A 27,123-nucleotide genomic window follows, 5' to 3' on the forward strand; every position below is an offset into this window, starting at 1 on the left:
TATCTTTTTCAAACAACTGTCACAATCACGTGTGAATCTTATCAGCTCTCTCCCGTCCTAAATGTGTTGTCTGGACAGAGTTCAGTGAAGTTCGACCTCACCAGTCAGGCACTGAAAGAGGACACCATCGTAGACCCCAAGTTAGACGGACATCTTGCAGAATCTTTGATAGTTGTAAGTTACCTCCACATTTCCACTTTGACTCTCAATATTTCATATTTCTGTGAGACCATCAAGCTTCAACCAGGTCACGATACAACACATACAAAATGGTTCACACTCAGCATTTGACCCACTGTGAAGTGTATATTGTCCCTGAAATGATTTGACCTCAGGTTAAAGGTACCAGTTAAAACATGGATAGAAATATTTAATTTTGAGTTATTTAGACACAATTAACACTTATAGTTTCATGTCTTGTTACATAAGAATAGATCATATTTGTTAAGTGTTATTATGGGAGAATAACTATTCTTGTGGTACTACTGCCTTATTAGGCCCATATTGAGCAGAGCATATTAAGACCAAAACTCATGTACAACAACTTTCTTACTTGCAATAAATAAGCACTAATTAGAGAGTTATTGAGGAAAAACTCTCAACTAATGGCTTATTACTTGTAGAATATGGTCATGTAGAATAAGGCATTAATAAGTGTTTTATAATGACTAATAAAGAGCCAATATACTGCTAATATGCATGTTAATTACTAGTTGATGGTGAATTTGTGTACCTTAATATAAAGTGTTACCAAACATTTGATATACTTTCACTTACACTTATTTTGCCTTTTGCCATGAAGGACCCTTTAATAGAAGCCGCAGAGGGTCCGACTTTATGGAGCGCCACCACACTGAACAGAGATCAGGATATCGACAGGACTGAGTCCATATTAAAGAGAAGATGGAATAAGATAGTAGATGGGGATAGTGAGAACGCATCTTCACACAAAATGAATCTGACTGTTAACAACTCAACTTTCAATTATACTACGACCCAGGAGGTAAGGACATTTTACAATGAAGAACGCCAACTTAAAAGCAGGCTTTTACTAAGTGCTTAACACATGCTGAGTACATTAAAAAAGGAAATTAGTTTTATTTTTGGAAGAAATTAATTAAGATAATTTTACAGCAACTTGAATTAAGTTGTAAAAGTTGTAAATGTACATAACTGGCCATTTCTAAACATTTCTTAACATTAAAATATATTATCATTAACCAAAAATGAATATTTCATGGCAGCTTGTGGCTTCAGGTATCAATCTTATGGCTAGGTATCACAAGATGTGACAAAAACACGTTTTTCCATTAAAGACATTGAAGTGTTAAAGCTCTAAAATAAAACTCAAGTCTGATTACAAACCATTAAAATTGACACACTGGAGGAAATAAGTATTTGATCCCCTGCAGATTTTGTACGTTTACCCACTTACAAATAAATGAACAGTCTGTAATTTTAATGGTAGGTTTATATAAACAGTGAGAGTAAGAATATCAAAAAGAAAATCCAGAAATTGACATTATATCAAAGATAAAAATGTATTTGCATTTAACTGTGGGAAATAAGTATTTGATCCCCTTGCAAATCATGTGTTAGTACTTGGTGGAGAAACCCCTGTTGGACACACAGAGGTCAGACGCTTCTTGTAGTTGGTCTCCAGGTTTGTGAACATCTCAGCTCCCTCCACAGATTTTCTATGGGATTAAGGTCCGGAGACTCGCTAGGCCCCTCCATCACCTAAATGTGCTTCTTCTTTAGCCACTCCTGTGTTGCCTTGGCCGTATGTTCAGGGTCAATGTCCTGCTGGAAGACCCATCCATGACCCCTACGGTATGGTACATGGCCCCGTACATCCTCTCCTCGATGCAGGGAAGTCCTCCTGTTCCCTTAGCAGAGAAATACCCCCAAAGCAGAATGGTTCCACCTCCAGGCTTGACTGTGGGGATGGTGTTCTGGGGTTATAGTCAGCATCGCTCTTCCTCCAAACACAGCGGGTCGAGTTGATGCAAAAGATCTTGATTTTTCTCTCATCTGACCACATCATCTTCTCCCAAGCCTTCTCTGAATCATTCAGATGTTCATTGTCAAACTACAGGGCCTTTCATGTTCTTCTTGAGCAGGGGACCTTAGGGGTGCGCTGCAGGATTTGATCCATTATGGTGTAGTGTGTTACCAATAGTTTTCTTGGTGACTGTGGTCCCAGCTGCCTTGAGATCTAACACAGGGCTCGACATTATAAATGGCCCGCTGGCCCGGAAGCACTATTTAGACACCCCGGGCCAGCATAACGGGGAGACCAGGGACAGTTGTAACACGGGTCGGTTGTAACACCTTCAATATCTCCAATCACAAACAAGCTAGAGTGATGAAACTCACTCTGCACATGCGCAGTTAGATGGTATTATCGCTGAGAAAAAAAGGAGCCATGTTTGAATTTCTCACGTAAGATATCAGTATAAGTGTGTTTCTGAGGTAAAATATTAACAAAAATTATATGATGTATTTTTTGGATACTGTCTTGAGTTCAAATGTCTAGGAATCCAAACTAGTATTATTAGAATCACTGTTTTGTAAGCTACAAATATAACTAGCTAAATATGGGTCAAGCTAGCAACCAGGCAGGTTTACAGGGGGTGGAAGCAAGACTGGTGGTCCTGGGACGGTTGTAACGGGACGGTTGTAACATGGCACATTTACAATGATGGCTCATTTGCTTGAATGATCAATTGTTCATTCAAACATACAGCTGTGTTGTTGGTTGGTGTGCATTGTCCCTGTAAGAATAAATAGAATAAAATACTGTACAATAGGCCTAAAGTGTGTGTGTGTGTGTGTGTGTGTGTGTGTGTGTGTGTGTGTGTGTGTGTGTGTGTGTGTGTGTGTGGTGTGTGTGTGTGTGTGTGTGTGTGTGTGTGTGTGTGTGTGGTGTGTGTGTGTGTGTGTGTGTGTGTGTGTGTGTGTGTGTGTGTGTGTGTGTGTGTGTTTGTGTGTGTGTGTGTGTGTGTGTGTGTGTGTGTGTGTGTGTGTGTACACAGTATGCCAAATGTCAGAAAGAGGAAGATAGACAGGGGAGTGGCACTTGCTCTGCTGCAGAGGGCCTCAAATGAAGTTGAGAAGGGCAAATCATTCAGGGAAGTGGCAAAGTCCCTGGATATATGCCATGTCACCCTGTACCAGTTCCATAAAAAGAGGCTGAGGTTGGAGTGTCAGGGATCACAAACACCCCCAAGAGTAGGCTACTAGACACCAAAGAAGGTGTTCTCAACAGAGCAGGAGATGCTTTTGAGAGACTACCTGATGGAGGCAGCCAGTGGCGGCGCCAGAGATTTTCTCTAGGGGGTGCTGTAGGGTAGCTTGACGTTTCATAGAGGGTGCTCAAACATTAAGGGTTTCCCATTAATGCACCAGCGCTACAGTTTAATTTTCTACTGCAACACTCCCCACGCACACACACAGTGTACCCGCGACTGTTACAATGAAGGCTCGGTAATCAGCTCACGGCATATAGGTGTAAGCAGGGGTAAAGTGCTATTTTTACAAGTGGGGAGTGGACCTCACCTCCTCTAGGAGGGTCCTCACCTCCTCTAGTGGGGTCCACTAGAAAAATCTAGATTTTTTTTTTAAATATTGAAGTTAAAAGCATCAATCTGGTGCACTTTGAGAGCCAAAATGAAGAGATCTATGGATATACAGTATCTCTCAACATACATATGAAACAGAACTGTAAACAGATTTTCTATTTCTTTATAGATATTTTACAAATCACTCCCCTTTTAAAACAAACCGTTTGAGAACCACTGAGATAACTAGACTAAAGTTAACTATCTAAACACTGAGAGTCCTTTACTTCACCTGAGCTGAGGTTATCTGAGACTCTCACTCAGTCTGACAGGAGAGAGTTCTCCCTCCACCTTGTTGTTGAAAAAGCTCCTTATATCCGTTAGCTTGGCTAGCTAGCACCAGATGCTAACCACAACGATCTCCGGTAGATACCCACCGGTGCGCGAGCTCTCTCTCTCGCTCGCTTGCGCACGCACACAAAATGGCTCGTGCCACACACACACACAGAGCAGAGCTTGAATGAAACAGACCCAGAAGTAAGCTACTTGTACTCACGAGGCCTATTATGTGCAGAATCCCTTTCGCTTTCAGGTGGTTTTGATTGAGTGTCCACACGTGGACGTTTAAGGACTAAAAAACGATCCATTTGTCACTTTGCTGTTAGCAAATCATTTGGGGCTCCAGTTACAGGAAGTCACTCAAGTGTCACAAAGTAATTTAGCCTATGGGTAGGTCAAAAATCGAATGGGTGCTGGCCATTGGCCTAATCATATCACCTGTGTTGGCTTTATGTTTTTGGTCAAACATTTATTTGTTTCACATTTGCATTGATGTAATCAATAATTGTTCTGATTTAATAAAAATAATAATAATTTTCGGAAAAAAAAACATATTTCTTGGGGGTGCTTAGGGGGTGCTTTGGCAATCCTGGGGGGTGCTGAAGGCGCCGCCCCTGGAGGCAGCTGATTTATATTATGGTCTCAGCTCAAAGGAGGTAGGTCTACATAATTAAGGTAGAAGCACCACTCAGAGAACAGTTTAATCCTTCACAGAGGATGATGCTGTGTGTGTTATCTGTTATCCTGTTCATTGCTCATTGTTTGTTGGAGGATGTGTGAAACCCCATTCAAATCTTGTTGCCTTAGAATTTGACAGCTTTCCCTATTTGTTGTCATGTAGTGTGAAAAAGGTAACCGTTATTAATATGTTACAACCGTGCCTGGCATGTGTTACAACTGTCCCTGTACACAAGGACAGTTGTAACAGTTGAGTTTTTAAAAAAAAATACATTTTCCAACCTGTACTTATTTCATAAAAACATCTTAAATACATTGTTTAAGTAGCTGACATATTGATAATGTATAATATAGCAAAATGGCTATCCTATTGTAAATGTTTTTTTACTTATTGGGGAAAAACCCAAAAAGTGTTGCAACTGTCCCTGGTCTCCCTACTTCCCACTTGCCCGCTCGGGCCACTAAAAATATTGTTTAAAAAAAAATGTTTCCTGTGGTATTGGTATTTTGACTAGCCATTTTGTTCAATTGTTTAGTTTATTAACGCTACAACATAGCGTTTCGTGAGTCGCTTGTCGTTGTTGGGTGAAAAGCAAACAGCTGTTTGCTGCAGAGCTCAGCGCGAGCAGGCTCACGTGAGCGGGAGCGCGCTCCTTCACTACAGACTATCGCGCCACCTAACCATTCGCCAAAATGTTTTTAATACCAGCGGTAACCGGCCAAGCGCCGTGCAAAAAACAATCTTCAAATAAAAGAAAGTCACCGGAGGAGTTAAAGGAGAGTGACAGGGAGCATGAGAAAAAGAGGGAGAGAAAGTTTCAGCCAGCTTGATCGATGGAGTTGGCTTCTAGTGGTGCAGTGACACGTCCTAAAACCCTTTTATAATCTATCGATTAGATTTATGATTCGAAAATTATAAAAGTAGGGTAGACATGTGGAGATTATCCGGCTGAACAAAACGTGCATTTATCAAACAGGTTTGTTTTCCACAGACCTTATTTCCAGCTATTTTCCAAAACCCTGTGGAGAGAAATCCCATTGCTTTCTGTCGAGGGAACCAGCAGTTTACTTCCTTGTTTTATGACGCGTCACTGGCTGCACCTCTCAATATGATGCCAATATAAACAAGGTATTCTGTCGGCTCTGTACATCAATGCCGACCTATGCTGACAAGTAAGTGAAGAGTAGAAAATATAAAGGCTATAGGGAAATGTCCCAGCAGTTTAGGATAATGAAGGATCTAATCTAATCTAGCCATTACATTTCTAATTCCTAATGACAGGAAGGCAGAAAGTGCATTATACAAATAATAATACTCATAATAATAGCAGACATTTTTTAACAATGACCACAATATCATTATTTTAATAAACCAAATATGAACACTTGAGGAAAATGAGGAAGAAGTGATTGTTCAAATGTTGTAGTACAAGTAGTAATGTAGTTAGTGCATAAATTACTATTGCAACAAATGTGTTAATTTTCTTCATTATTAGTCGATTTTTTTTTGGACGAATGCTCCGGGCCAGTGGTTACAATGGTGGGGCCAGTGACAATACAATTCCACCGGCCCGTAGGGCCAGTGGCTTTTTACCCTTAATGTCTACCAAGTTCCTCCGTGTAGTTCGTGGCTGATCCCTCACCTTTCTCATGATCATCAATACCCCACGGGGCCAGATCTTGTGTGGAGCCCCTGACCGAGGGCGACTAATGCTCATTTTCTGTTACTTCCATTTAGAAACACACACATTATTCTTCTGAATAATCACACCAGTTGTCTCCTTCTCACCAAGCTGCTTTCTGATGGTCTTGTAGCCAATCCCAGCCTTTTGCAGGTCTACAATCTTGTCCCTGAGGTCCTTAGACAGCTCTTTAGTCTTGCCCATGGTGGAGAGGTTGGAATCTGATTGATTGATTATGTGGACAGGTGTGTTTTATACAGGTAACAAGTTGGTATTAGGAGTATTTTCTTAAAGGAAGAGGACTTATGTAACCGTCTGTGAGAGCAAGAATTCCTGTTGGTTGCAAGGGGATCAAATAATTATTTCCTACAGTTAATTGCAAATATATATTGTCAATTTCTGGATTTTCTTTTTGATATTCTTAGTTACACTGTTTATATAAACCTACCATTACATTACAGACTGTTAATTTCTTTGTAAGTGGGTAAACTTACAAAATCTGCAGCGGATCAAATACTTATTTCCTCCACTGTATGTGTCTCAGGAGGTTTCAGAGTTACCGGATACTGTGGCAGGGACTGTTCTCCTCACTCAGGAGGACTCCCGGAACAAAAGCTCAGGACAAAAGAAGAAGAACAGGGAACGTGGGAAGGTAAAGCTGCCATTGACAACTACGAATCTCTACGATTGTTTGACATTGACTGAGCAGAAACACACATTTTTCAGTATTGTTCATCTTGTATATCCAACAAAAAACATAAAATACAATTTTCTTGTTGAGATTTTGCTGTTTGATTGATTATTTTTGATAACTTAAATGTTTAAAATTGAAGGAGAACCCTAGTGTTGCATGTTTTAGCTCCCTACATTCAATAATAATTCCACTAATTCATGAAAATCCACTTTTACTTTGTAATAAAATGTGGACTGAAACATGCAAACCAAGGGTGTGCTCTTATATAAATAGGTCTAAACCATTTGATAACTTTAACTCTAAGAACTTTTAATGTTGCATTCATTTGTGTTCGTTAACTACTTATCTCCCTCTTTAATATCTCCCTCAACTTACAGTATCAACCTCATAATTTAATACTTGATCATCAACGTCTAAAGCATGAGAAACCTTTATCTTTTTTCTCTCCGACTGTGAACTTTTTAACCAGGGCAAAGGAAATAAAGGAAGACATAAGAGGCAGAGACAACGCCTGGTAAATGTCCTTTAAGGGGTCCCATCTCAACCTCCAAACTTCACTCTACTTTTGTCCCAACTAAACAACAAATAAACTACCAACTAACACATCTATCTAACACTGCAAAGTTTAAACGAAGACTCTGACACTGGCTGCCGCTAACATGACATTAACATGACATTATATGTGTAAATAACAGCTTAAATGTTTTTAAAATAAAATGACATAATTTAAATATAATAAACATAATTAACCAGTATTCGTGGTGTGGCTAGTAAATATAAAAGCATGCAGTTATCCCAACGTCCATGTGCTTCTCATTATAACGGTAACAAATCTCATTTTTGTTTTAAGCGCTTGGCATTGTGTTCTTCCAGACATTTTAAGTTATGATGTGTAACAGTATCTACCTCTAATTATTGTTACGTGTCCTTTTTCTGAAGACAACTGATGAGGACATGCAAGAAGAGGAAGAGGAGTTTTATGATGGCGAAGAATACAGTTATGAATACGAGGTAGGCAGCAGCTGCGATGAATGTGTGAACAGTGAGAAACTTCATTTGAAAGTGATGATTGATGACGTGGGGCTGTTACAGATTTGGAGCGTTGTCGTGGTGGGAGGCTTCTTGCTAACAGACCTGTCATACTCATATTTAAATTGGGATTTTCTCAGCGTCTCATTTGCGCCCACACTAAATACTAGAGAGAATTGATTCATGACACACCCACTACTTGAATTTATCATTAGGAATACATTACTGTGTCATAACAGCCCACCTGATCGGCTTTGTACATTGTCACTAGAGAAGTTGTAGGTTGCAGGTGTTTAAATGTTATATATATATTTTTCTAAACAGGAAGAACTTCCTACAGATGTCCTCTTGGCCTCTCAGGAGAGGAAAAACAACACACAGGTACATTTGCTTCAAACAGCATGTTTCAGCTAGTCTGGGTAAATGCTGTGATTCACTTTAAATATAAAATATATTTCACGTTTTCTTTTATGATGTGCAGCTTGAAGTCCAAAATGATTACATTCCCCATACAGTGGATAAATAGCTCAGTGTTAATAATGATGTAGCACAGATCATCAACAAAAGTAATTCACTGCTGCACAGTTTACACATGTATGCTCTTTCTGTTTTTCGATGTAGGAGGAACTAATAACCACACACAGTCCTGCCCATTCAGAAACACTGGTGGAAACCTCCAGTCGTCCTCTAACGTCCTCCACAGACAGAGACATAGATGCACAGGTGGAAACACACTCAATTGCTGAAGTATTACAAAAATAATTAGTACAAATGTCCTGTCATTTGAACATTATATCTTACGTATTTACATATAATATACACATATTAAACACAACCCGGAAACGTTGTATATACCTAAAGAACCCTTTCCTTTCGGTTTTGTATTCCCCTAGGTTATCTTGACAACCTCAGAACCACTATCACAACCTGGAGATATAGAAATGGTATGGGGGGGTTTGCTTGTTTTTGTTGCCGTCACATATGGATTTTGTGAGAGTGTTATTTTGAAAGTCTCTCCTTCACTGTCATATTCTGATCTGTTCTTCAATGTTATCACCAGGAGGAAACGTCACTCCCTACGCCTCCCATCACGACAGAAGAACAACACAAGGTAGAGCTTTGATTTGATTTGAAATGCTTGAAACCTAACTGAATGTTTATGAAGACCCTTGCATGCCTTGGAATGCAAATCTCTTTTATCTTCACTTAACATGAGACTCCTAAAAGTGATTGACAAGTGCTTGAACCAAAGGATTGATGGTTACATTTTCTCCCTGTCATAATATGTAGTACTCCAAAAATTAACATGCTTTATGTAACAAGCACATATTTCAAAACCTTTTCTTCTTTCTTCTTTCTTCTAACTATACAATTTCACCAGTGCAAAAAAAGGTGCACATATGACTAATGTGAATACAATGGGAATGGAAAAAAGCATCATAGCATTATTAAAGCATGAGACAGGACAGCATTTCCAGAGAATGCTATTAGCATGATTTCTCTAATGCTTGCCTGAATGGGAATGAGCCGAACAAGTTGCCTCGACCAACTCTTCAATGATTTACAGGCAAAGAAACAATTCCATAGCATTACTTTTAATACTTTCTCTGTCTGGTTTTTTTAAACAGGACGACTCTTAAGTCCCAAGAGACTGTGACTTTAGGATGTTAAGCATTCATAAGAAAGCTCACACTACATGGAGTGTGTGAATAAACTGTGAACTGTTTTGCTGGTGAGGAGCCCTGAACCTGACCTGAACGTATCATGAGGAAGGACTTCTTTCCACAAAGAGACACTCACCCATGCCCAACAACATACCAAAGTTCAAATCTGCTATGAGGGCTTATATCCTTAGTAGAGCTTTGTAGAAAACCAGGCACAGCTGTTTAAATATGATATGTTTCCTCGTGTCCAGGTTATTTTCATTCTTCACCTTTTTCACTGTTAATGCCAGTCTAGCCTTTAACTTACTCAACTTGTCTACAACTCCTAATTTATTTATTAAGACAAATATTTCTTTGTAACAAATACATATCACATTAGATGAAACTGAACATATATATATATATATATATATATATATATATATATATATATATATATATATATATATTTCCTTTTGAAAAGTTGTACTTACATTTTATTTATTGAAATATGGATAATCTTGTGTTTTTACCTTACCAAATATCTTTGAGTATCAATGATATTATTTAGAATGTAGTGTTACTATAAGCATATGTGGAGCTAATGCTTTTTTCACTGGTGAAATGTTTCTCTATTATTACATTGTTTTGTCTGTTTAACCTCTCTGTGCATGTATCCTTAGTAAAATTGTTAAAATAACCTAAGCAATTCTGTGTCTTTCTTTCTTATACACACACAAACATCAAAGTACACATACAGCTGTTTGCTAGGAAGCTTTACAATAATTGTGATAAATGTTTCATGAGAAGTTTTGGGGGTCTTGATAGGTGCATAGGTCCCAAATCAGGGTGAAGAAAAGCGCTCCCTGGCCCGACTCCATGGTAAGTGCCTCCTTTGTAGAAGACAGATTGATAATAATCAAAATGGCAGTAAAAAAACATTTTTTATTTTTTGTAGGTGTTTATGCCAGGTGCCCCAGGTGAAATAACTCATTTCTTGGAGGCACACAAAGTAATTCAGTCTTAAACAATTCAAACTTAATGCATATGACTCAGATTGCATCTAATAAATAAAATAATGAAGATTGACACCTTGTTTTATTTTCAGCATCTGTCCTCTGGAGCTCAAGGTTACAACAGCTGGAATGTAAGTTATCATGGATTTCAAATGAGAAATCCAAACCAAGACGCTGAGACTTATAAACATGTTAACTTGTGTTATTAAATGTTGTTCTCTTGCAGAAGAAGCAAGAAGACTCTGACCTTCAAACACTTAGCAGGAAGCAGAGGCAAGAACGAAGGGAGAGGCAGCGATACAGCGATACAGAAACCCAAGGGGGAGGAAAGGAAGAAGCTGAAGAAGTGGAGGAGTGGGAAACAGAACAACACAAAGTGATAGAGACAGATCGATTTACAGAACCAGACCCTGATCCCGTCTATGAGGAGGAGAGGAGTGGAGACTACGACTGGGAGACAGAGGAGGACGTAGATCGAGAGAGAGGAGGAAAGGAGGATGAAGACCTCGAGAGGGAGAGAAAGAAGGAAAGGATGGAGATGGAGAAAGAGTTGGAGAGGGGGAGGACAGAGCAGGAGGGGGAGGAAGACTTGGAGAGGGCGAGGGAGGAGTGGGAGAGGAGGAGGGCGGAGATCGAGAGGGGGAGAGTGGGGGGTTATGATGAAGAAACTGGACAGCCGTACCCATACCCCCCAGAGTCTTTCCACCTGAAGGTAACACACCCTTCAATTTAACATACTCAACTTGTGTTATGCACATTTAGAAATATGCAGGATGAACACCACTTTAATTATGAAATGCTTTTCATTTCTTATGCAATAGGGACAAGCAGGTGAGAATGGATCACCAGGACGGAAGGTAACGAAATACTTTTTAACATGAAGTCGTAACAATAATAAACATGGTTGGTTATCATTGAAGCGCTAAAGACACAATGAGAAATGTTACATTGCAAACATTTACTCATATAAAGCCTGATGTTATGGAATCATTTATTTGTGGTCAAACACTTTTTCATAAATCAATGATAGGAACTGAGGTTATACTTAAAAAATACACATGTGAATAGCCAAAAGGATGAAAAAGCAAAAAATGGCTCTGGCAAGGAAAAAGGATTAGCAACATAAAAACTAAAGCATAAGTACATTTTGGAAAAACCTGATGTAAAGGGTCAGTTTACCCAAAACGTGATGTATGTCACAATCAACCATGCTAACAGCTGAGTGAGGTACATACAGAGGTTAGAGGTCACAGACAGCACACACAGTTACGTCTGGTGGGAAAGTAGTTTATGAAACCTAGAGATGGACATATCAAATCACAGCTGTCTGCATGGACTCCACTAGAAGAACACATTGTAAGGGAAACTTCTGCAGCAATGGAGAGTCAGGACTCAGAGAGACACGAGGAGAGTTGGAGCTTTGATGTCAAACACTGATGTTTATTTACAAGTATCGGCCGGAGAATTCATATCACAAGTCACAGAGCAGCCAGTGGCTCTGACTGCCCGGGTGGGTTGCCACGTCAATTCTGACCACCCTCTCTCTCTCTCGAATAGACCTTTTAACTAGTTTACAGAGAGTTCATCCACATATTGGGGGATGGTGCGTAAACACTGGGAACACTGGAGATATCGCCGACATCTGGACTGCATTAGCACATTCCTTACGGGAGATAACAGACTTAGGGTTGGTCGTAAACGTCCCCACACAGAAAGGTTAAATATCTTAGGAGTAAGACAGAATTATTCTCTCACACAAATGTTTTGTAATTTGGGTGAACTCACTCTTTAAATTCAAACACATCCCTTCCAGGATTTCCTGAGTCACTGATATCAGCTCACTGATTAAACAAATATGAAGCAGCATTATCATTATCTTTAGATCCCAGAGGAAAAATGACAGTCACCACACAACATGTGCCTCCACTTCATGAATATATAACTGCAGCTATCCCCACCTACCCACAGTGCATCAGTCAATGACATCAGAGCGGGGGGAAAACTCCTCTGCCGTCTCGCCTGTCAGTAAAACCAGTCGAGTCCCGGCCTTTGATGTGACACTCTGCTCTATTTCTGTTTGACTGGGAGACAGTATGAAAGCAGACATTCATTATTCCCCTTGTTAAACATGCCGAAGAGGCTGCTTATTCTTGTGTTTTTTTATTTATGTATTCAATTGAAATTCATCTGAGTTTGTTTATTTTGGCTCATGGAAAACAATGTTCTGAGGACCTCTTTCTAACTCTTTTTGTCCCGACTTTTCAGGGGGAAATTGGTGAAGGAGGACAAAAGGTAAATATTTATAAACTGTTCAATATTAAGGCGAGACACCCCAGGTGAATAGGGTACATTTTTTAACTTAAAGGTATCAGCTAGACATTTCTCCAGTTAATTACTTACAATAAGGCAATTGTCTTTTGTATTACAAGTTTTCTGAAATAGCATGTTTAAATATGCAAATTATCCATTATCTCATTAAATATGCACATATTTTAACACATTTCAGGAATCGAAATCTGAACTTTGGATATAGCCAGATTCAAAATTCTTGTTTCATTTTGTAGTCATATTAGTATCTAAGGCTTTTACAGAAGGGATATTGGATATCTCTTTTTATCACTCCATAAATCAGAAAATACTGTCAACAGCCCTAAAATATCCATTTTCGCCATGTTTTTAGGTATACAATGTTGTATAATTCAGGCTATGAATTATATATGAACAAACCCTTCTGTAAAAGCCTTCATAATATTGATAGGAATATAACTGGAAGGTTTGGTGTATGTACGTGCTACTGAAGTTGCAATTTCGAACTCAGAGTAGGAGAAAAAACTCATTTTGAGAAAACGACCTTTAAAGATTGCAGTGAGGCGCTAGCTAAACCCTCCTGTTCTTTGGATGACAGCTTGCGCATCGACGCACTCCGTGAAGGTATTTCATGTTCAGGGTAATTTTTTTTTTTATAACCTTGCTTCGTGCAAGTGACAATTGTTGTCGTCTTCTCTGTGAACGTTTTTTTCGCCGTTCTTTTGGCATTTTGAGATTTCAATTTCTAGCTGAAAGCTAACCAGGAAGTGTTTTAGCACACCACGTGACGCATCTGAACGAATCACATTGTCAGAAATTGACACCAGCCAATGAGATTTCGTTTCTTGGTTTAAGACCCCTTTGTGCTTTCACGATTGGTTGCTGATACAAAGGAAATGACCATATTTGGATCCGATGAGATTGTGCAGGAGAGACACAGCTTTCCAACGATACCTCTGTTGACATGTTGCACACAGCGGTCGCGGTACTTTATGTTACGTTAGAATGCTAACTTTTGGTGAATTTAGGAGAAATCTACAGACGCAAATAGACAAACTATAGTAAAATAAACACTTAAATGTGTATTTTGTACGTTTTCCTTCCAAAAGCCTGAAAGAAAACATGTTATGGAATCAAAATAGCACAAAATCTCAAAATTGACCAGTACTTGAAAAACTATGTTTTTGCCTGCCGTGTCTCGCCTTAAGTTTTGAAAGTGTTATATTTTTAAATGAAAGACATTGCTGAACGATGTTCCAATGACGTTTGTTTTGTGTATTTAGGGCGAGCCAGGTATCGGCCACAGGGGTCCAGAAGGCCAGGCTGGTCCTCCGGGACTTAAGGTAACATTTCAAACCTTGCAAACTTCATTTTTTTAATTCCCCTCTAAATCAATGAATCCTCCGCAAGTCTTCTATCACATTCTCGTTAATTGATTTGCTTCTGTTGGCAGTTTTAATTTAGCAAATGTAATTGGCTCAGTGACTCATTCACTCATTTCAAATGGTGTTTGAGCATTTACATTGATAAAGGAAGGAAGACATTTATTTGAAAGCAAAGCGTCATAAGTAACAGAAGAGCTGAATAAGAACATCAAAGAAGTGACCTTTAATTGTGTGATTGTCTCCAACATTTTAAATTGTCTTTCTTACTTTTCCTCTCTTAATCTTAGGGTGAACCAGGTGAGCCGGGGCCTCCGGGTGCCCAGGGCATCCAGGGTATCCGTGGTCACACAGGCATGCAGGGCGCCCAGGGGCTTAGGGCTGCTCAAGGGGACCCAGGAGACCCAGGCAGAGAGGTGCATCTTACCTTATCAGTGTATAAGCTGCTCTTCAGCTCGTTTTGGATGAAGACAGTGGAAGCATGTGCATATGAGTGGAATTGTTGTGAATTAATGCTAAAATGGGTTGTAAAGAATAATCAAATGTTTTCTGTGTGAACGCAGGGGGAACGGGGAAAAAGGGGAAAGAATGGATCGCCTGGATCTCCTGGAACCCGAGGAACAGCAGGTGCTCAAGTAAGAAAATACAAAAGAGCAAAATACAATTCACAAATACTCTGTCAGTAGATTGGTATTTCTAATGATTTGATAACAGTGACACTTTATCTGATTCATTGTCCACTGGAAATAACCTTTAATGATATCTTCTTTTGCTACTGCTGCCCCTTTCTAATGAAGGGTTCTCCTGGGATTCCTGGAGTAAAAGGAGAAAAGGTAGCTTTATATATGATAGTACAGTAGCATCAATTATTTTTTCTTTGGCCCATGATTCCTAGATTATACTTCAACTGGTATTGTTGTTTTATAGTTGAGTCATGACTTTATCTTCCTCCAGGCCAGCAGTGCTCCTGGAGAGCCCGGGGCCCGGGGGCTGGCAGGCTTCTCAGGCAGGAAGGTGAGTTCAGTTCAGCTTCATCACAGGAGACCCTTGTGAGAAGAAAACCCTGACCAGAAACAGACACCAGACAAACGTTATGAAGCAAATTCCTGTAATGTTAGTGGATTAAGCAAAAGACGTAACCCATTTATGTTATTTTCAGGGTGAGAAGGGTCCTATAGGCAATAAAGGACTGTCTGGAAATTTAGTAAGTCACTTTTTTAAAGCCACCAAGTGTCCTGCTTTTATTTAAAACTGTTACAGGTTTCACTTGTGTATATTTAAAGATACTTTTTGTCTTCTTTTTAGGGTCCAAAGGGTTTGCGTGGCAGCAAAGGTGGAAAGGTGAGCTGTTATTTCACATAAATTATCACAATATTGTTATATATTTAAATGTATCTTTTCATTTGGTTCCTTCAGTTAACTCACCAACATAATTAATCATACGATAACGCTGCAATACTTTAATGATTGATGTCAACTTGGAGTCAGCAAACAAGACTTCAGAAAATAAATATGTATTCTCTAATCAAGGGTTAGGGTCAAGAGTCACAAATAATGAGTTCAAGGCCTCTCCTTTCATTGTGTCTAACCCCTTGTCCTGTTGCGCATAACAATCATCCATGATATTGTATCAGATGGATTACATTGTATTGTGAAGGGTTTTAATCAAATAAAATGCAACACTAAAGCAGAAACAGGTATAAAGTATTACGTGTACTTTATCAACAGCTAGAATGGCAATAACAACATTTTGTTTGCAGGGTGACTTTGGATTGCCTGGAGTGAGAGGAGAAAGGGTATGATGTGTTCCTTTTTATTACTTCCCCTGCAGTTTTCTAACCCTGCACTACACTCTTTCACAATTTAATATCTTCCTACAGGGGAGTGTACTTCAAATCCAAGGACCCCGTGGATTTAAGGGTTCCAAAGGAGAGGCGGTAATATCCTTTAATATATTTGCCATCAGAATTACTGTAGAAGGAATTCATTTATGTGTACCTGTAAAAGCGCCTCGATGTCTTCGAGGCGTGAAGATGGACGGTGTGGCGCAGTGCGCTGTGCAATGATCATCAGATCAAGGGGTGAAACCCGCCGCTGCTGCGTCTGTAAAGCCGGTGTGTCCTTGGGCAAGACACTTCACCTGAACTTGCTCCTGTGGGTATTGTCCACAGTATCTGACCATTGCATGTATCATATATGTGTAATGTGTGTATATGTAAAGCGCTTTGAGTCATTGATAAAGCGCTATAATAAATGTAAGGAATTATTATTATTATTATTATTTAAGAAAAATACTACGATTATTTTCTTTTTCAGGGTGAGCGTGGCCCACCAGGTTTCGATGGAGATAAAGGAGAAAAGGGCGAGGACGGTCCTCCTGGAGTCAAGGTAATAAATCCTGCTGTCAAATATGTAAACAACAATAGTAGTAGAAATGCGATTCAAAATACTGTTATACTGATCACGGTGGTGTCTCTAATAGACAATGATCAGTCTTCTTCATACTTTTATTTGTAATTAAGGGGACTGCAAAAAATCCTTATCATGGAAACCATTTGTTTTTGTTTAAAGGGCATAAAGGGTGATGCAGGAACTAAGGGGGCATTGGGACGTTTTGGAGCACGAGGACCAGTAGGCCAGAAGGTAAATAAAGGTTTATTTTCATATTGTTACACCACATTTATGTAAGTTCTGTGTGTAAAGTTATCTCATTTCCCCCCAGGGAGATTCAGGAGAGCCTGGAATAAATGGAGAAATGGTAGAGCTACAAAACATTTTTAAGGGCCACATTTGAGTTTTAACACACGCAGTAATACCCATGGTTGTGATTTAAGGGTCTCAATGGGGATCATGGAGTGGATGGGGCCAAGGGGGACAAAGGAGACATAGGACTGTTCGGCCACAAGGGAAATCAGGTACATTGAAAATCAATATTCAACCAATCATGATCCTTTATATCGTATCATGTGAATGTGTGTTTGATTCTTTTCTCAGGGTGATGCAGGAGAACCAGGCTTACCGGGAAACATAGGGGAGAATGGAGAAAAGGTTAAGGCAGATTTATCTTTTTCACAGTTGTCCCACTCATTGTTTATTTTTTCATTTGCCATGTGCCATAATTGCATGTGAAATATTTTTTTGTTACAGGGTTTCAGAGGTCTTCCGGGACGCATTGGGAGTCCAGGCCTTGATGGAGAACAGGTTAGTAATGAACTAGCATCTTAGATGAATGCAAAGTTATACATTATCTTTCAGTAATCTAAATAACTCTGTGTATGCAGGGAGATTTGGGGTTACACGGCACGCCTGGTATACCTGGGCTGAATGGACTCACAGGACGCAAGGTGAACATTCAACGTTGCAAATATTTATCTTTCTCTCCTCCATAAACGTATACAAACTCTCTGTTCCTATCATGTGACCTCACTTTAGGGTGATAAGGGACAAGGAGGCGTCAATGGTGTTGATGGTAAATCAGGAATGAAAGGAGAAAAGGTCAGTAAATTAACATCACTGCTAACTATCAAGCTAATTTCACCACTGATCATTTGCCGGTTTTATTTTCTCCTGTGTGTGTTAATGATTCTGTTGCTGCATGAAGGGTGCAGCAGGTTTCCCAGGATTCCCAGGGTTTAAGGGGTCGGAAGGGAAAACAGGAATGGACGGAGATGAGGGAATGCCAGGACACCCCGGACCCCGCGGGGGAACAGGGCGGAGGGTACGGTATTCCTCCGTGTGTTGAGGAAATATAAAATAAATCATTCAATTTTAGACTATTATGTGAACATGGTGACGAGATGAGTGTGGCTACAGTCTTCACCATATCTGCGTCTTGTTAGCATGTACTGCATCAGTGGATACAGTACAGACATGTCTTAAACTAAAACACACACACAGGCCTATTTCCGTCTGCAGCTTTTATGCTTTCAGCTACAATTAGCAGACTTTCAGTGTTGACAGAGAGTATGGAAACCTTTAATGAGAATATTCTGAGGATTAACCTAATCAGTCTGTCTGTCCTGCCGCTGTGTGTCTACTTGTTAACACAGAGGTTTAGTATGAAATACTGTCCAAACTCACAATGTGGTTTCTCTGGACGCACTTTGGCTTTTGTCTAACAGGGGGAGAGGGGCAGAAGGGGCAGAGTGAAGACGTGTCAGAGAGGAGCCCCTGGGACAACAGGACTGAGAGGAGAGAGTGTGAGAGTCCTGCATGAACACACACACACACACACACACACACACACACACACACACACACACACACACTCAAAAACAGAAGTGAAGATATTGACGTATTGCCTTGGTCTTCTCCTTGCTTCTGTTTTACTAGCTTCTGTTATGTATTTGATCCACTCAAGAAATGTTTTACTTTTTTTTTGATGACCTGAAGGTGGTGGGACTTTATACTATCTAGAGTTGTTTTGGTAAAAAAAAATGCTCGATAGAATGTAAATAACGTTTTGAAAATGTGTTGTTTCTTTAGGGTACACTGGGCATTGAAGGAGGAAAAGGGGAGAAGGGGGAGCCTGGACTCTCGGTCCGTGTTTATCACAATTACACACGTTTAAACATATGTACTGTATATAGAGAGGTAGTCAAATTAGTAACTAAATAAACTAATATGTTCTGTCTTTGTATCAAGGCTGAAGAATTGAAGGAGATAGTCACTCAGGAGGTGGTAGAGAAGTGCGGTAAGATTCAGTTTGTCACATTATTCACTTAGACATCTTGAACCTTTTCCATTTGCTTATACATTGAACCGAGACGGAATACATGTGTGACTCTTGACAGGCCTACATATTGTGTGTGTGTTTGTGTGTGTGGTGGTTTGTTGTAGAGCTCTCATGGCGGCAGCATGGCACCGTGTGTGTTTAGCCATCTGTTATGTTCTCTCAGAGGAACACACACCATGGTGCCGGCCACAGTGGAGCCATTCACAAACACGAGACTTCCATTAAGTGGGACGCCTCACCAAGAATCCAACACACTAAATACTTAAAGGACAATTCTGCCGATTGCAAACTTTTTTCATGCAGGATCTGAAAATATAGATAGATCAGTATTTGAAACGTTGTATTTCCTAAATAACACAGAATATCAGACCACGCATGTTCTAGTTGCTAGCTAGCTAATAGCTGGTTATTTAAACTATACGTCTCAATCTATTTGGGAAAAAGATACGTTCCCATAACTTTGTTAAACAGCAACGCTTTGATAATCTGCAAGTAGAAAGAGTTTAGTAGTCCAGAGTTATGTCAAGTTTAAAATGATAAATAAAAAGGTCTGAATGTCAGATTGTGTGTATATTGTTTGTACAGGATTGGAATACAAGTTCATGGTGAAGTCTGTGGATCCAGATGGAACCACCGCAGTGACTGAGAATAAAAAACATCCGGTTGATGTAGTGACACCCGTCAACCCTGACCCCCCTGAAGAAGGGGTGGAGGAGGGAGGGGGAGCCAAACTGAGAGAAGTGACCACTGCTGCCCCTGTGCTCCTACCAAACAGCACTGGTAATTATAATGATTTCAGTAGTGCACATGCAGGGTCTAAGCCCACGGGCCGAACACACAGATGCCTGAGACATCATCATTTCTGAAAGTGCTCAGATGTCCATGACACATTTATAGAGTGTGACCAAATGTGTGTTCCAGCTAAATGGTTACATATGTCATACTATTGTGTACCAGCTGCGATGTAGGCATTTGTATAGTATGTTGGTTGAGACTGTAGGGACTTTGAAACAGTAATAATGTAATCAGATAACTTTTTAACCATTGAGACACCTCAGAGTATATTATCATGATTCTGTCAAGGTCACTTGGAGTCACAAATGGAGTTAAAAGGCCAAGATCACAAAGACAAAAAGGCAACACAAATTGAGGTTCAACATGAAGCTTATTATATACATTGAACACAGCTCCAGGGAAAGAACAGCTTTCTGCAACCCAATTTATTTCCATTGTTGCTTCAGGTGAACATAACCAGAAGACTAATCAAAGACGAAGCTTGTCATTGCCCATTGTCCATGTCAGCATGTTTATTCATAACTTATAATCATTTACTGGAAAACAATTAGCTCATTCTGTGTAAGGAATTATGGATTTGCTCAAGCCCAGTAGGTCACTTTTTAATGTGGCATCTTCAAAGGAGTAAATGAAAATGTGTCCCTGTTTTTTTATTTTTGCAGGATATGATTTGTGAATTGTAATTCCTTCAAACAAAGATTCACAGAAAGTTTGCACAACGAGAACAGAAATATGTACAACGAATGTTCCATGTAGATCAAATATACACACAACTGGCATTCAATAGATGTTGGTTGAGTCAAAGTGGTTCCTTCTTTTGGCCCCTAATGATTCAATCCACCCAGTAGTCCTGCTTGTAATTGACGTTGTTTTGGGCGTCAGATTCTCTTGAGGGGACTGCTGAGTGGAGACAGAGGAAGAAAAGAAGGGTACTTGGAACCAACACAGCTGGTGAGTGGCCAAGACAACTTATTATCCTCCTCATCTTTTCACTTTTTTTCAATCTTGTTTACTTGCTTTGTGCATCACATATTTCCATAAGCTATGAGTAATGATATCCTTGAAATTGTTTCACAATGTGAGAGAGAATGATAAGAGCAAAACTTAATCCATGAATGTTTGATAGCCTGTGCTAGATTTCGTGACGCACTTTCTGAAAAACAAGCACAGTGGGAAAAAAAGCTTCTCATTAGATCTTGTGTGAATCATACAGTACATTGATAACATCCAGCAGGTCCCTTTATACTTAATAATTCTTTTAGAAATTCTCTAATTTGCTCTTTTCTTGAGAGAAGATGGATATCATGAAATATTTGTTTGTTGTGATCATTCAGGCAATTTATTAACATTTCTTATCCATCTCTATAAGAAAGCAAACAAGTAAGCATCCCTTTTACACAAACACTTGTCAAAGCAGGTTTCATAATCACATTTGTGAAATCTCGTCAGTCAAACCCTAAAATCTCCCCACACATTTTGCACACTAGTGGCCCCAAGTGGCCTCAATATATATATTTTTAGAGTGTCATGAAGTCAAAAATGTAGGCAATAATACACATCCTCGATCATATTGAAAAATAAGCTACATTTGTATGTTTTTATTTGTTCTCGCATGCAAGCAGAGCGCTGCCTGGAGCCCATGTCAGAGGGGGCCTGCTCAGAGTTTGTTCTCCTCTGGTACTTCCACCCTCGCTCAGGGGAGTGCAGGCCGTTTGTGTACGGGGGCTGTGGAGGAAACACAAACCAATTCTCTTCAAGACAAGAGTGCCAGAGTTGGTGTGGGGTGCAGAGGAGAGGTAAGGGGAACTAATCAGATCACTAAGTAAACGTTGTTCAGCTAATCTTCTGTAAAAGTGTCTCAGTTTGATTGGGAAGATGCTGTGATTCATAAAATAGTCATTAAGACAACACAATATTTGCCTAATCTTTAATCATAGTAATTAAAATGGCATTTACACTTCCATAGGTACGAATCCTGGAGAGGAAACAATCAACCAAAAATGAGGAAATCATTTGTGTACATAACTTTGTAAAATGTTCAAATCGTGTGTTTTTTTGTGAATTTATTTATATATTTTAACGGCTTCATTTTTTTAGAGACAAAGTGTTGAAAATTGAAATGTGAATATTATATACTTTTATTCTGAAATAGACATTAGACTGAGTTTTTGAACGTCCGAAAATATCAATTTCCATCCTGAAATATTAAATCACTCTTTTTCTTGTGTATATTGGTCGTGCTCGTCTCTTCTCTCCATCTCTCTTGAATACTCAGTCACCTTTCTGATGTTTTCATCAAGTGCCCTGCCTCCTGTGTGGTGAGAACCAATAAGAAGCTGATTTCTGAATGCCTGCTGCTACCTCCACCACTACATATGTTTCTTTGGTAGGGGGTGTTATGGGTCAGGCTGGGAGCCGCATGAGGGGTATCATGCAGGGACTGTTGAAGGGACTCTCCCTCGGAGCGGCGCAGCAGGAGCAGGGGATTCCTGCGTGGGTGTTGAAGTGACGGCAGCACGCATTCAGGGCTTTTTTGCTGGCAGTGTGACACACGAAGAAGCACGACACAGGCTAGATTCTCAGGGTGTCATTTGATGATGTTTGAAAAAAGAAATCTTAGTTTTCAGTGCAACATGCTGCAGCTCCACCGCCACGTTTCTGGAGGCATTCTTCAATAATCAGTATTTAAAGCAGAAACTACATTTGGTTCATAGATACAGATGAGTCTTTAGCCGACACGCCTCCAGAGGCTTCCTCCATTAGTCACGATGCTGCTCTGTACGATGCACTCCCACACGCCGAAAGGCTTCATAGATCTGTAAGATGTAGTTACGCAGTCTGCAGTGACAGGCTGTCCTCGATGAACCACGCCCTCCGCCAACACAACTAGTGTAGACGAGGCAGAGGCCACACTGTAAAAAATACGTAACACTTATATTTTAGCTTTAAAGTCATTTGTCCTTATTCTTAATATACTTTCTCAGTGTAAAAAATATAGCTAGTATTGCTTGAAATAATATTAGTCAGTGTTTTTCTTAAAACCCCCAAAACTTAGTTTAGTATCATAAAAGGTGCTCTGTGGAGTTTTATTTGAAACATCAAAATGCATTGTGTGTAACCTTAAGGTCTGGTGGGTTTTTTTCCTTTCACATTTAGTGTTTGCAAAGCTAAATGATAACTCAAAGCAGCTTAAAGGGGCCCTATTTGCTCATGTTCAGGTTCATATTAGCATTGTGTGTCTCTTCTCCATGCTTTAAAGTTCAAAGCTCTTTATCTTGCTCCTACTGTTGCAGCACCTCTTTTCACCCTCTGTCTGAAACCAGAGCACAGTCTGCTCTGATTGGTTAGCTGTCCGGCTTGGCCAATGGATATGGACCTGGACCGCATTAAACCAGGAACCAATAAAAGAACACACACAAATCAAAAAAATGTAATAGTAAGAATATATATATATATATATTTCCACAAAGAAAGAAGTGAAGTATGTTGGTTCATATTATTTAACTTGTTAAACATAAGACTCAAAACCAGACAAGAAGTATATGGGGTCAATACCACACCTAAACTGAGCAGGAACTTTGAATATGTCACATTTCAAGTGACTAACAACAACATAATCCAGCATAGCATGAAAGTGAGGTTCTCCATTGAAGCTAAAGAGGAGCAACTCATTCCATTTCAGAGCTCAGTTGCTGAGTGGAGGGAGGACGTGTTTAGCACAGTGTGTCAGAGACTGCATACTCCAGCTGTGCAGACTTACAGTCATATTAATCCCACGATGAAGTTGTTCATTAGAGTTTGACCCAACACCCTTTGATCCTCTCACTTCTGCAAACTTGGTTTTGACATGTAATTTACATCACTAGGTAGTTCCCATGGTGTGTGTTGCGTCTACACTTAAAGTTGTATTTAAAACACATTGAAAACCATATTTAAAACTATTAATTGATTGTCAAAATAGCAGCTGACAGATACACCTATTAAATAATGCAATTATTCTTGCTGAATTTACAATAACTGCAAATATATGGGAGGCGTTTGGTGCAGTGGGTTGTGCGTTGGTGTTCGGAACAGGTTCAAACCCCACTGCAGTCAGCATGTCGTTGTGTCCCTGAGACACTTCACCCCAAATTGCTCCTGTGGGGATTGCCCACAGTATTGAGTATGTAAGTCGCTTTGGATAAAAGCGTCTAACAAGTAACATGTAATGTAATGTAATATAAGAAAGTGTTGCCTGAACGGGAACTGTCCATGGTTCTGAGTGGGAGCTTTTACTTGTTCTGAATGAGAACTGTCCGTGGTTCTGAGTGGGAATTGTTACTTGTCCTCAACAAGCAATCTTATGTCATAAAACGAGAATTTAATGAGGAGTAAACATACCGAAAAAGGATCAGGCTGCAAGAAAAAAAGTGTTTTGTTGTGTTTGGTCGTGATGCCTTGTGTTCACCGACAGGAGGTCACGTTTAACAACTTTGTTCAATGTACCACTACATCACTGCATCACAACCAATGGGATACTGGAGAGCAGACCAACATGTGAACGGGGATGACGTTGTTGCTGGCGTAGGGCTGCAGTTTGGTGGCTCCTACTAAATGAATGCAGAGGGAATGGACGAGCATGACACGCTGCCGGTCGGACAGTGCGCACTGCTGACCCTCCGCTCAGTATCACTTCATCGGGATTTCTTATCACACTTCACTTCAGAGGATTTCTGCCACTTTGGGTTTTCTTCGCAGGGATAGTGTTGGGTGACCTCTCTAACTGCATTCTTTATTGTAGGACACGAGTGGTAAGTTATGCAAACATTATTTCCTACCTGTTTGTGACCCAATTAAATGACATTATCTGTTCTCAAACATATTTTTGAAAACACAAGCTGAACTTGATCTGAACTATCGCTCGAATGTTATAGAACCATATTGTTTTTGAGAGAATTAAGAAGTAACCTTTTAGTTTTTATGTTAAAACTAAATAAGACCGAAATTATTCTCATTCCGTTTGCTGTTACTTAGCCTACTTTCATATTAATACACTTAATGTGTGAAATAAAATATATTCTTATGATGAGGTGTTAGGGGGGAAAGTAACCATGTTTTATTCCCTCTCCCTATTCTCCTTTGGGGGTCCCAGAGGACTCAGCATGCTGTCCTCCCTGAAGACCCTGCTGCTGCTCTCGGTCCTGTGCACGCCGACCTCCAGCCTGTGCCTCCGCCTCTACCGCACCCGCTCCAACCTCCTGTGCGACGACCAGATGGATGTGGGGGTCCAGAGTGACGAGGAGGAGCTCCCTGTGGACGGCTGGGGGTCCCTTCTGCAGTCCGCAGAGTACCTCTCCTCCTCCACCTCCACTTCTGCCGAGTCCAGCCGGGAAAAAAGGACTTCAAGTCCCGCGAACTACCGATTCGTTAGCCGGACGAAGCTCAGAGAGCAGCGGCTCCGAAACAGCATCAAAGGCGACCGGAGGAGCAGGCTGACCCTGTCTCTGGACGTCCCGACCAACATCATGAACGTCCTCTTTGACGTCGCCAAGGCCAAACACATGCGCGCAAAGGCGGCCGAGAACGCGCGCATGCTGGCTCACATTGGAAGGAAAAAGTGATCATGTTGGACAACTTCAGATGTACATTATCTGCCATGACCAGTGTTGGCCTCAAATGTGATGCATTATTCACTTTCAAAGTATACGCTTTTGATTTCTTTATCTCTGGAAGATTGTTATATTTCCACTCACAGTGCAGGTAAAAGAAGCATTTCTAAGAAAACTGAGTAACTGTAACGTTTTTTATTTCTGTTGTTCCAATGAAAACAAATGGGGAAGCCTCCATCGGGGACGTATGACCAATAGTTGGATGTAAAATCTTTACATTGTGACAATAATTGGCATATAAATATCGTAAAACTGTCAAATGTACAAAGTGTTACTCTTAAATTGACTCTTAAACGGAGACTGAGTGCTTTATAAAAAAGATCATGCCTTCAAGGTGAGAATAATCCATGTGTTTCTTGTGCTCTAAAATAAGTTTTCTAGCAATAAGGAAGTAGTTTGACTTGTATCAAGATAATTGATGTTTTAAGCAAGAGAACATGGATGTGTTTTAAATTTGAATGAAACATGAAATTGTCTCACCTTTCAGATCTGAAAAGAAGACTTGAAACAGATATGAGTATGAGCTGCAGCAAAGCAGGACTGCATATACAATTTAAATAAACCCTTAGTTTCTCTGTCTGTAAAATGTCTGACTCATCACATTTTAAAACATGGACTAAACAAAAAAGAACAAAGCTGTTTTCAGTATCAATTCTTACATCCTTAGCGAAATATGGTGTGTTTTGTAACTCTGTTGCATAATCATAACATTAGACTTTATAGTATGATGTTTTTCTCTCTTTGTTGTTTGATTTATTTAAGAAGTTTGCTGTTCTGAAGTTCACATGGTAGCCTATGATGAATCCAGATTTGTGAAACATCATCAGAAAAAACACTGAAATACTGTACAAACCAACTGCAAGATCATGACATACAGTAAAATGCAAATGCATGAGAATGTATGCGTTCATCAGATGTCTGTTATTTTTATACGCAAAATAAAGGATTATTTTTCCTCAAATAAAGCAGATGCGACTTACTACATTTCACTTTTTGTACAGACAGCATTTAAACAATTGGATAGGCTACATAGAATATTCCTTGAAATCATTATTCCTACAATTGATAAGGCTAGTAGAGACTGACTGATACATCAAAAGCCTATCATGTACGTTTGTCCAGCATACTATGGCCATTATATAATAATAATAATAATACAAAGACAAAAACACAATATCTTTATCATTTTAAGTCTATACAATCTGAAATACAATGATCAGTATCAGTCAGGCTATAACATAAATTCCTTATTATGCTGTCAGTGGATGAGAATTGTTCTTTCTCCACTAAACTGAATACTTCAACAGCTATTTGGCTTTTATAGATGGGGTGATGGTCTTCTTTCTGGCAAGAGTCTCAAAACAAGGATGCAATGGCGACATCTTGTGGCCATTTAAATAATTTCGACTACTGTTTTGAGAAATGATTATTTCTCCGTTGCTCCTATGTTGGGCAACTCTCAGTTCTCTTTGGTCCTCCTATACTTTCCCATGCCCAAACCTTACTCAAGGTCAAGGATGAATTAGCAAGCAGGCAGATCGTTCTATTTTCATTGTGCAATATAATTCACATTTATCTGGCAAAACTCAAGCAAAATATATCAGACATTTGA

General features: G+C 39.7%; 2 protein-coding genes across 2 annotated transcripts in view; both read left to right on the forward strand.

Annotated features, from left to right (window-relative positions):
* col7a1l (collagen type VII alpha 1-like) overlaps positions 1 to 22,092 on the forward strand; it is a 79,244-nt gene extending 57,152 nt beyond the window's left edge. The window contains exons 70-109 of the mRNA XM_034218866.1: positions 79 to 174; positions 803 to 1,003; positions 6,807 to 6,914; positions 7,426 to 7,470; positions 7,896 to 7,967; positions 8,310 to 8,366; positions 8,607 to 8,708; positions 8,879 to 8,929; positions 9,046 to 9,096; positions 10,457 to 10,510; positions 10,587 to 10,640; positions 10,737 to 10,775; positions 10,871 to 11,356; positions 11,466 to 11,501; positions 12,910 to 12,936; positions 14,235 to 14,294; positions 14,624 to 14,749; positions 14,897 to 14,968; positions 15,131 to 15,166; positions 15,288 to 15,347; positions 15,493 to 15,537; positions 15,639 to 15,674; positions 16,094 to 16,129; positions 16,214 to 16,270; positions 16,650 to 16,721; positions 16,905 to 16,976; positions 17,056 to 17,091; positions 17,168 to 17,248; positions 17,328 to 17,381; positions 17,481 to 17,534; positions 17,615 to 17,677; positions 17,766 to 17,828; positions 17,935 to 18,051; positions 18,455 to 18,532; positions 18,819 to 18,872; positions 18,978 to 19,026; positions 19,654 to 19,848; positions 20,746 to 20,814; positions 21,483 to 21,659; positions 21,830 to 22,092. Of these exons, the coding sequence (XP_034074757.1) occupies positions 79 to 174; positions 803 to 1,003; positions 6,807 to 6,914; positions 7,426 to 7,470; positions 7,896 to 7,967; positions 8,310 to 8,366; positions 8,607 to 8,708; positions 8,879 to 8,929; positions 9,046 to 9,096; positions 10,457 to 10,510; positions 10,587 to 10,640; positions 10,737 to 10,775; positions 10,871 to 11,356; positions 11,466 to 11,501; positions 12,910 to 12,936; positions 14,235 to 14,294; positions 14,624 to 14,749; positions 14,897 to 14,968; positions 15,131 to 15,166; positions 15,288 to 15,347; positions 15,493 to 15,537; positions 15,639 to 15,674; positions 16,094 to 16,129; positions 16,214 to 16,270; positions 16,650 to 16,721; positions 16,905 to 16,976; positions 17,056 to 17,091; positions 17,168 to 17,248; positions 17,328 to 17,381; positions 17,481 to 17,534; positions 17,615 to 17,677; positions 17,766 to 17,828; positions 17,935 to 18,051; positions 18,455 to 18,532; positions 18,819 to 18,872; positions 18,978 to 19,026; positions 19,654 to 19,848; positions 20,746 to 20,814; positions 21,483 to 21,659; positions 21,830 to 21,867 (3,279 nt within the window). The 3' untranslated portion in view covers positions 21,868 to 22,092. The remainder of the gene's footprint in view (positions 1 to 78; positions 175 to 802; positions 1,004 to 6,806; positions 6,915 to 7,425; positions 7,471 to 7,895; positions 7,968 to 8,309; positions 8,367 to 8,606; positions 8,709 to 8,878; positions 8,930 to 9,045; positions 9,097 to 10,456; positions 10,511 to 10,586; positions 10,641 to 10,736; positions 10,776 to 10,870; positions 11,357 to 11,465; positions 11,502 to 12,909; positions 12,937 to 14,234; positions 14,295 to 14,623; positions 14,750 to 14,896; positions 14,969 to 15,130; positions 15,167 to 15,287; positions 15,348 to 15,492; positions 15,538 to 15,638; positions 15,675 to 16,093; positions 16,130 to 16,213; positions 16,271 to 16,649; positions 16,722 to 16,904; positions 16,977 to 17,055; positions 17,092 to 17,167; positions 17,249 to 17,327; positions 17,382 to 17,480; positions 17,535 to 17,614; positions 17,678 to 17,765; positions 17,829 to 17,934; positions 18,052 to 18,454; positions 18,533 to 18,818; positions 18,873 to 18,977; positions 19,027 to 19,653; positions 19,849 to 20,745; positions 20,815 to 21,482; positions 21,660 to 21,829) is intronic.
* Positions 22,093 to 24,155: 2,063 nt separating this feature from the next.
* On the forward strand, positions 24,156 to 26,476 carry ucn3l (urocortin 3, like). Its single transcript, XM_034218836.1, has 2 exons — positions 24,156 to 24,653; positions 24,995 to 26,476. The coding sequence occupies exon 2, from the start codon at positions 25,005 to 25,007 to the stop codon at positions 25,461 to 25,463; it is 459 nt and encodes a 152-aa protein (XP_034074727.1). The 5' UTR covers positions 24,156 to 24,653; positions 24,995 to 25,004; the 3' UTR covers positions 25,464 to 26,476.
* Positions 26,477 to 27,123: the final 647 nt, after the last annotated feature.

The sequence above is a fragment of the Gymnodraco acuticeps genome, unplaced genomic scaffold (assembly GCF_902827175.1).
Source record: "Gymnodraco acuticeps unplaced genomic scaffold, fGymAcu1.1, whole genome shotgun sequence".
Classification (NCBI taxonomy): Eukaryota; Metazoa; Chordata; class Actinopteri; order Perciformes; family Bathydraconidae; genus Gymnodraco; species Gymnodraco acuticeps.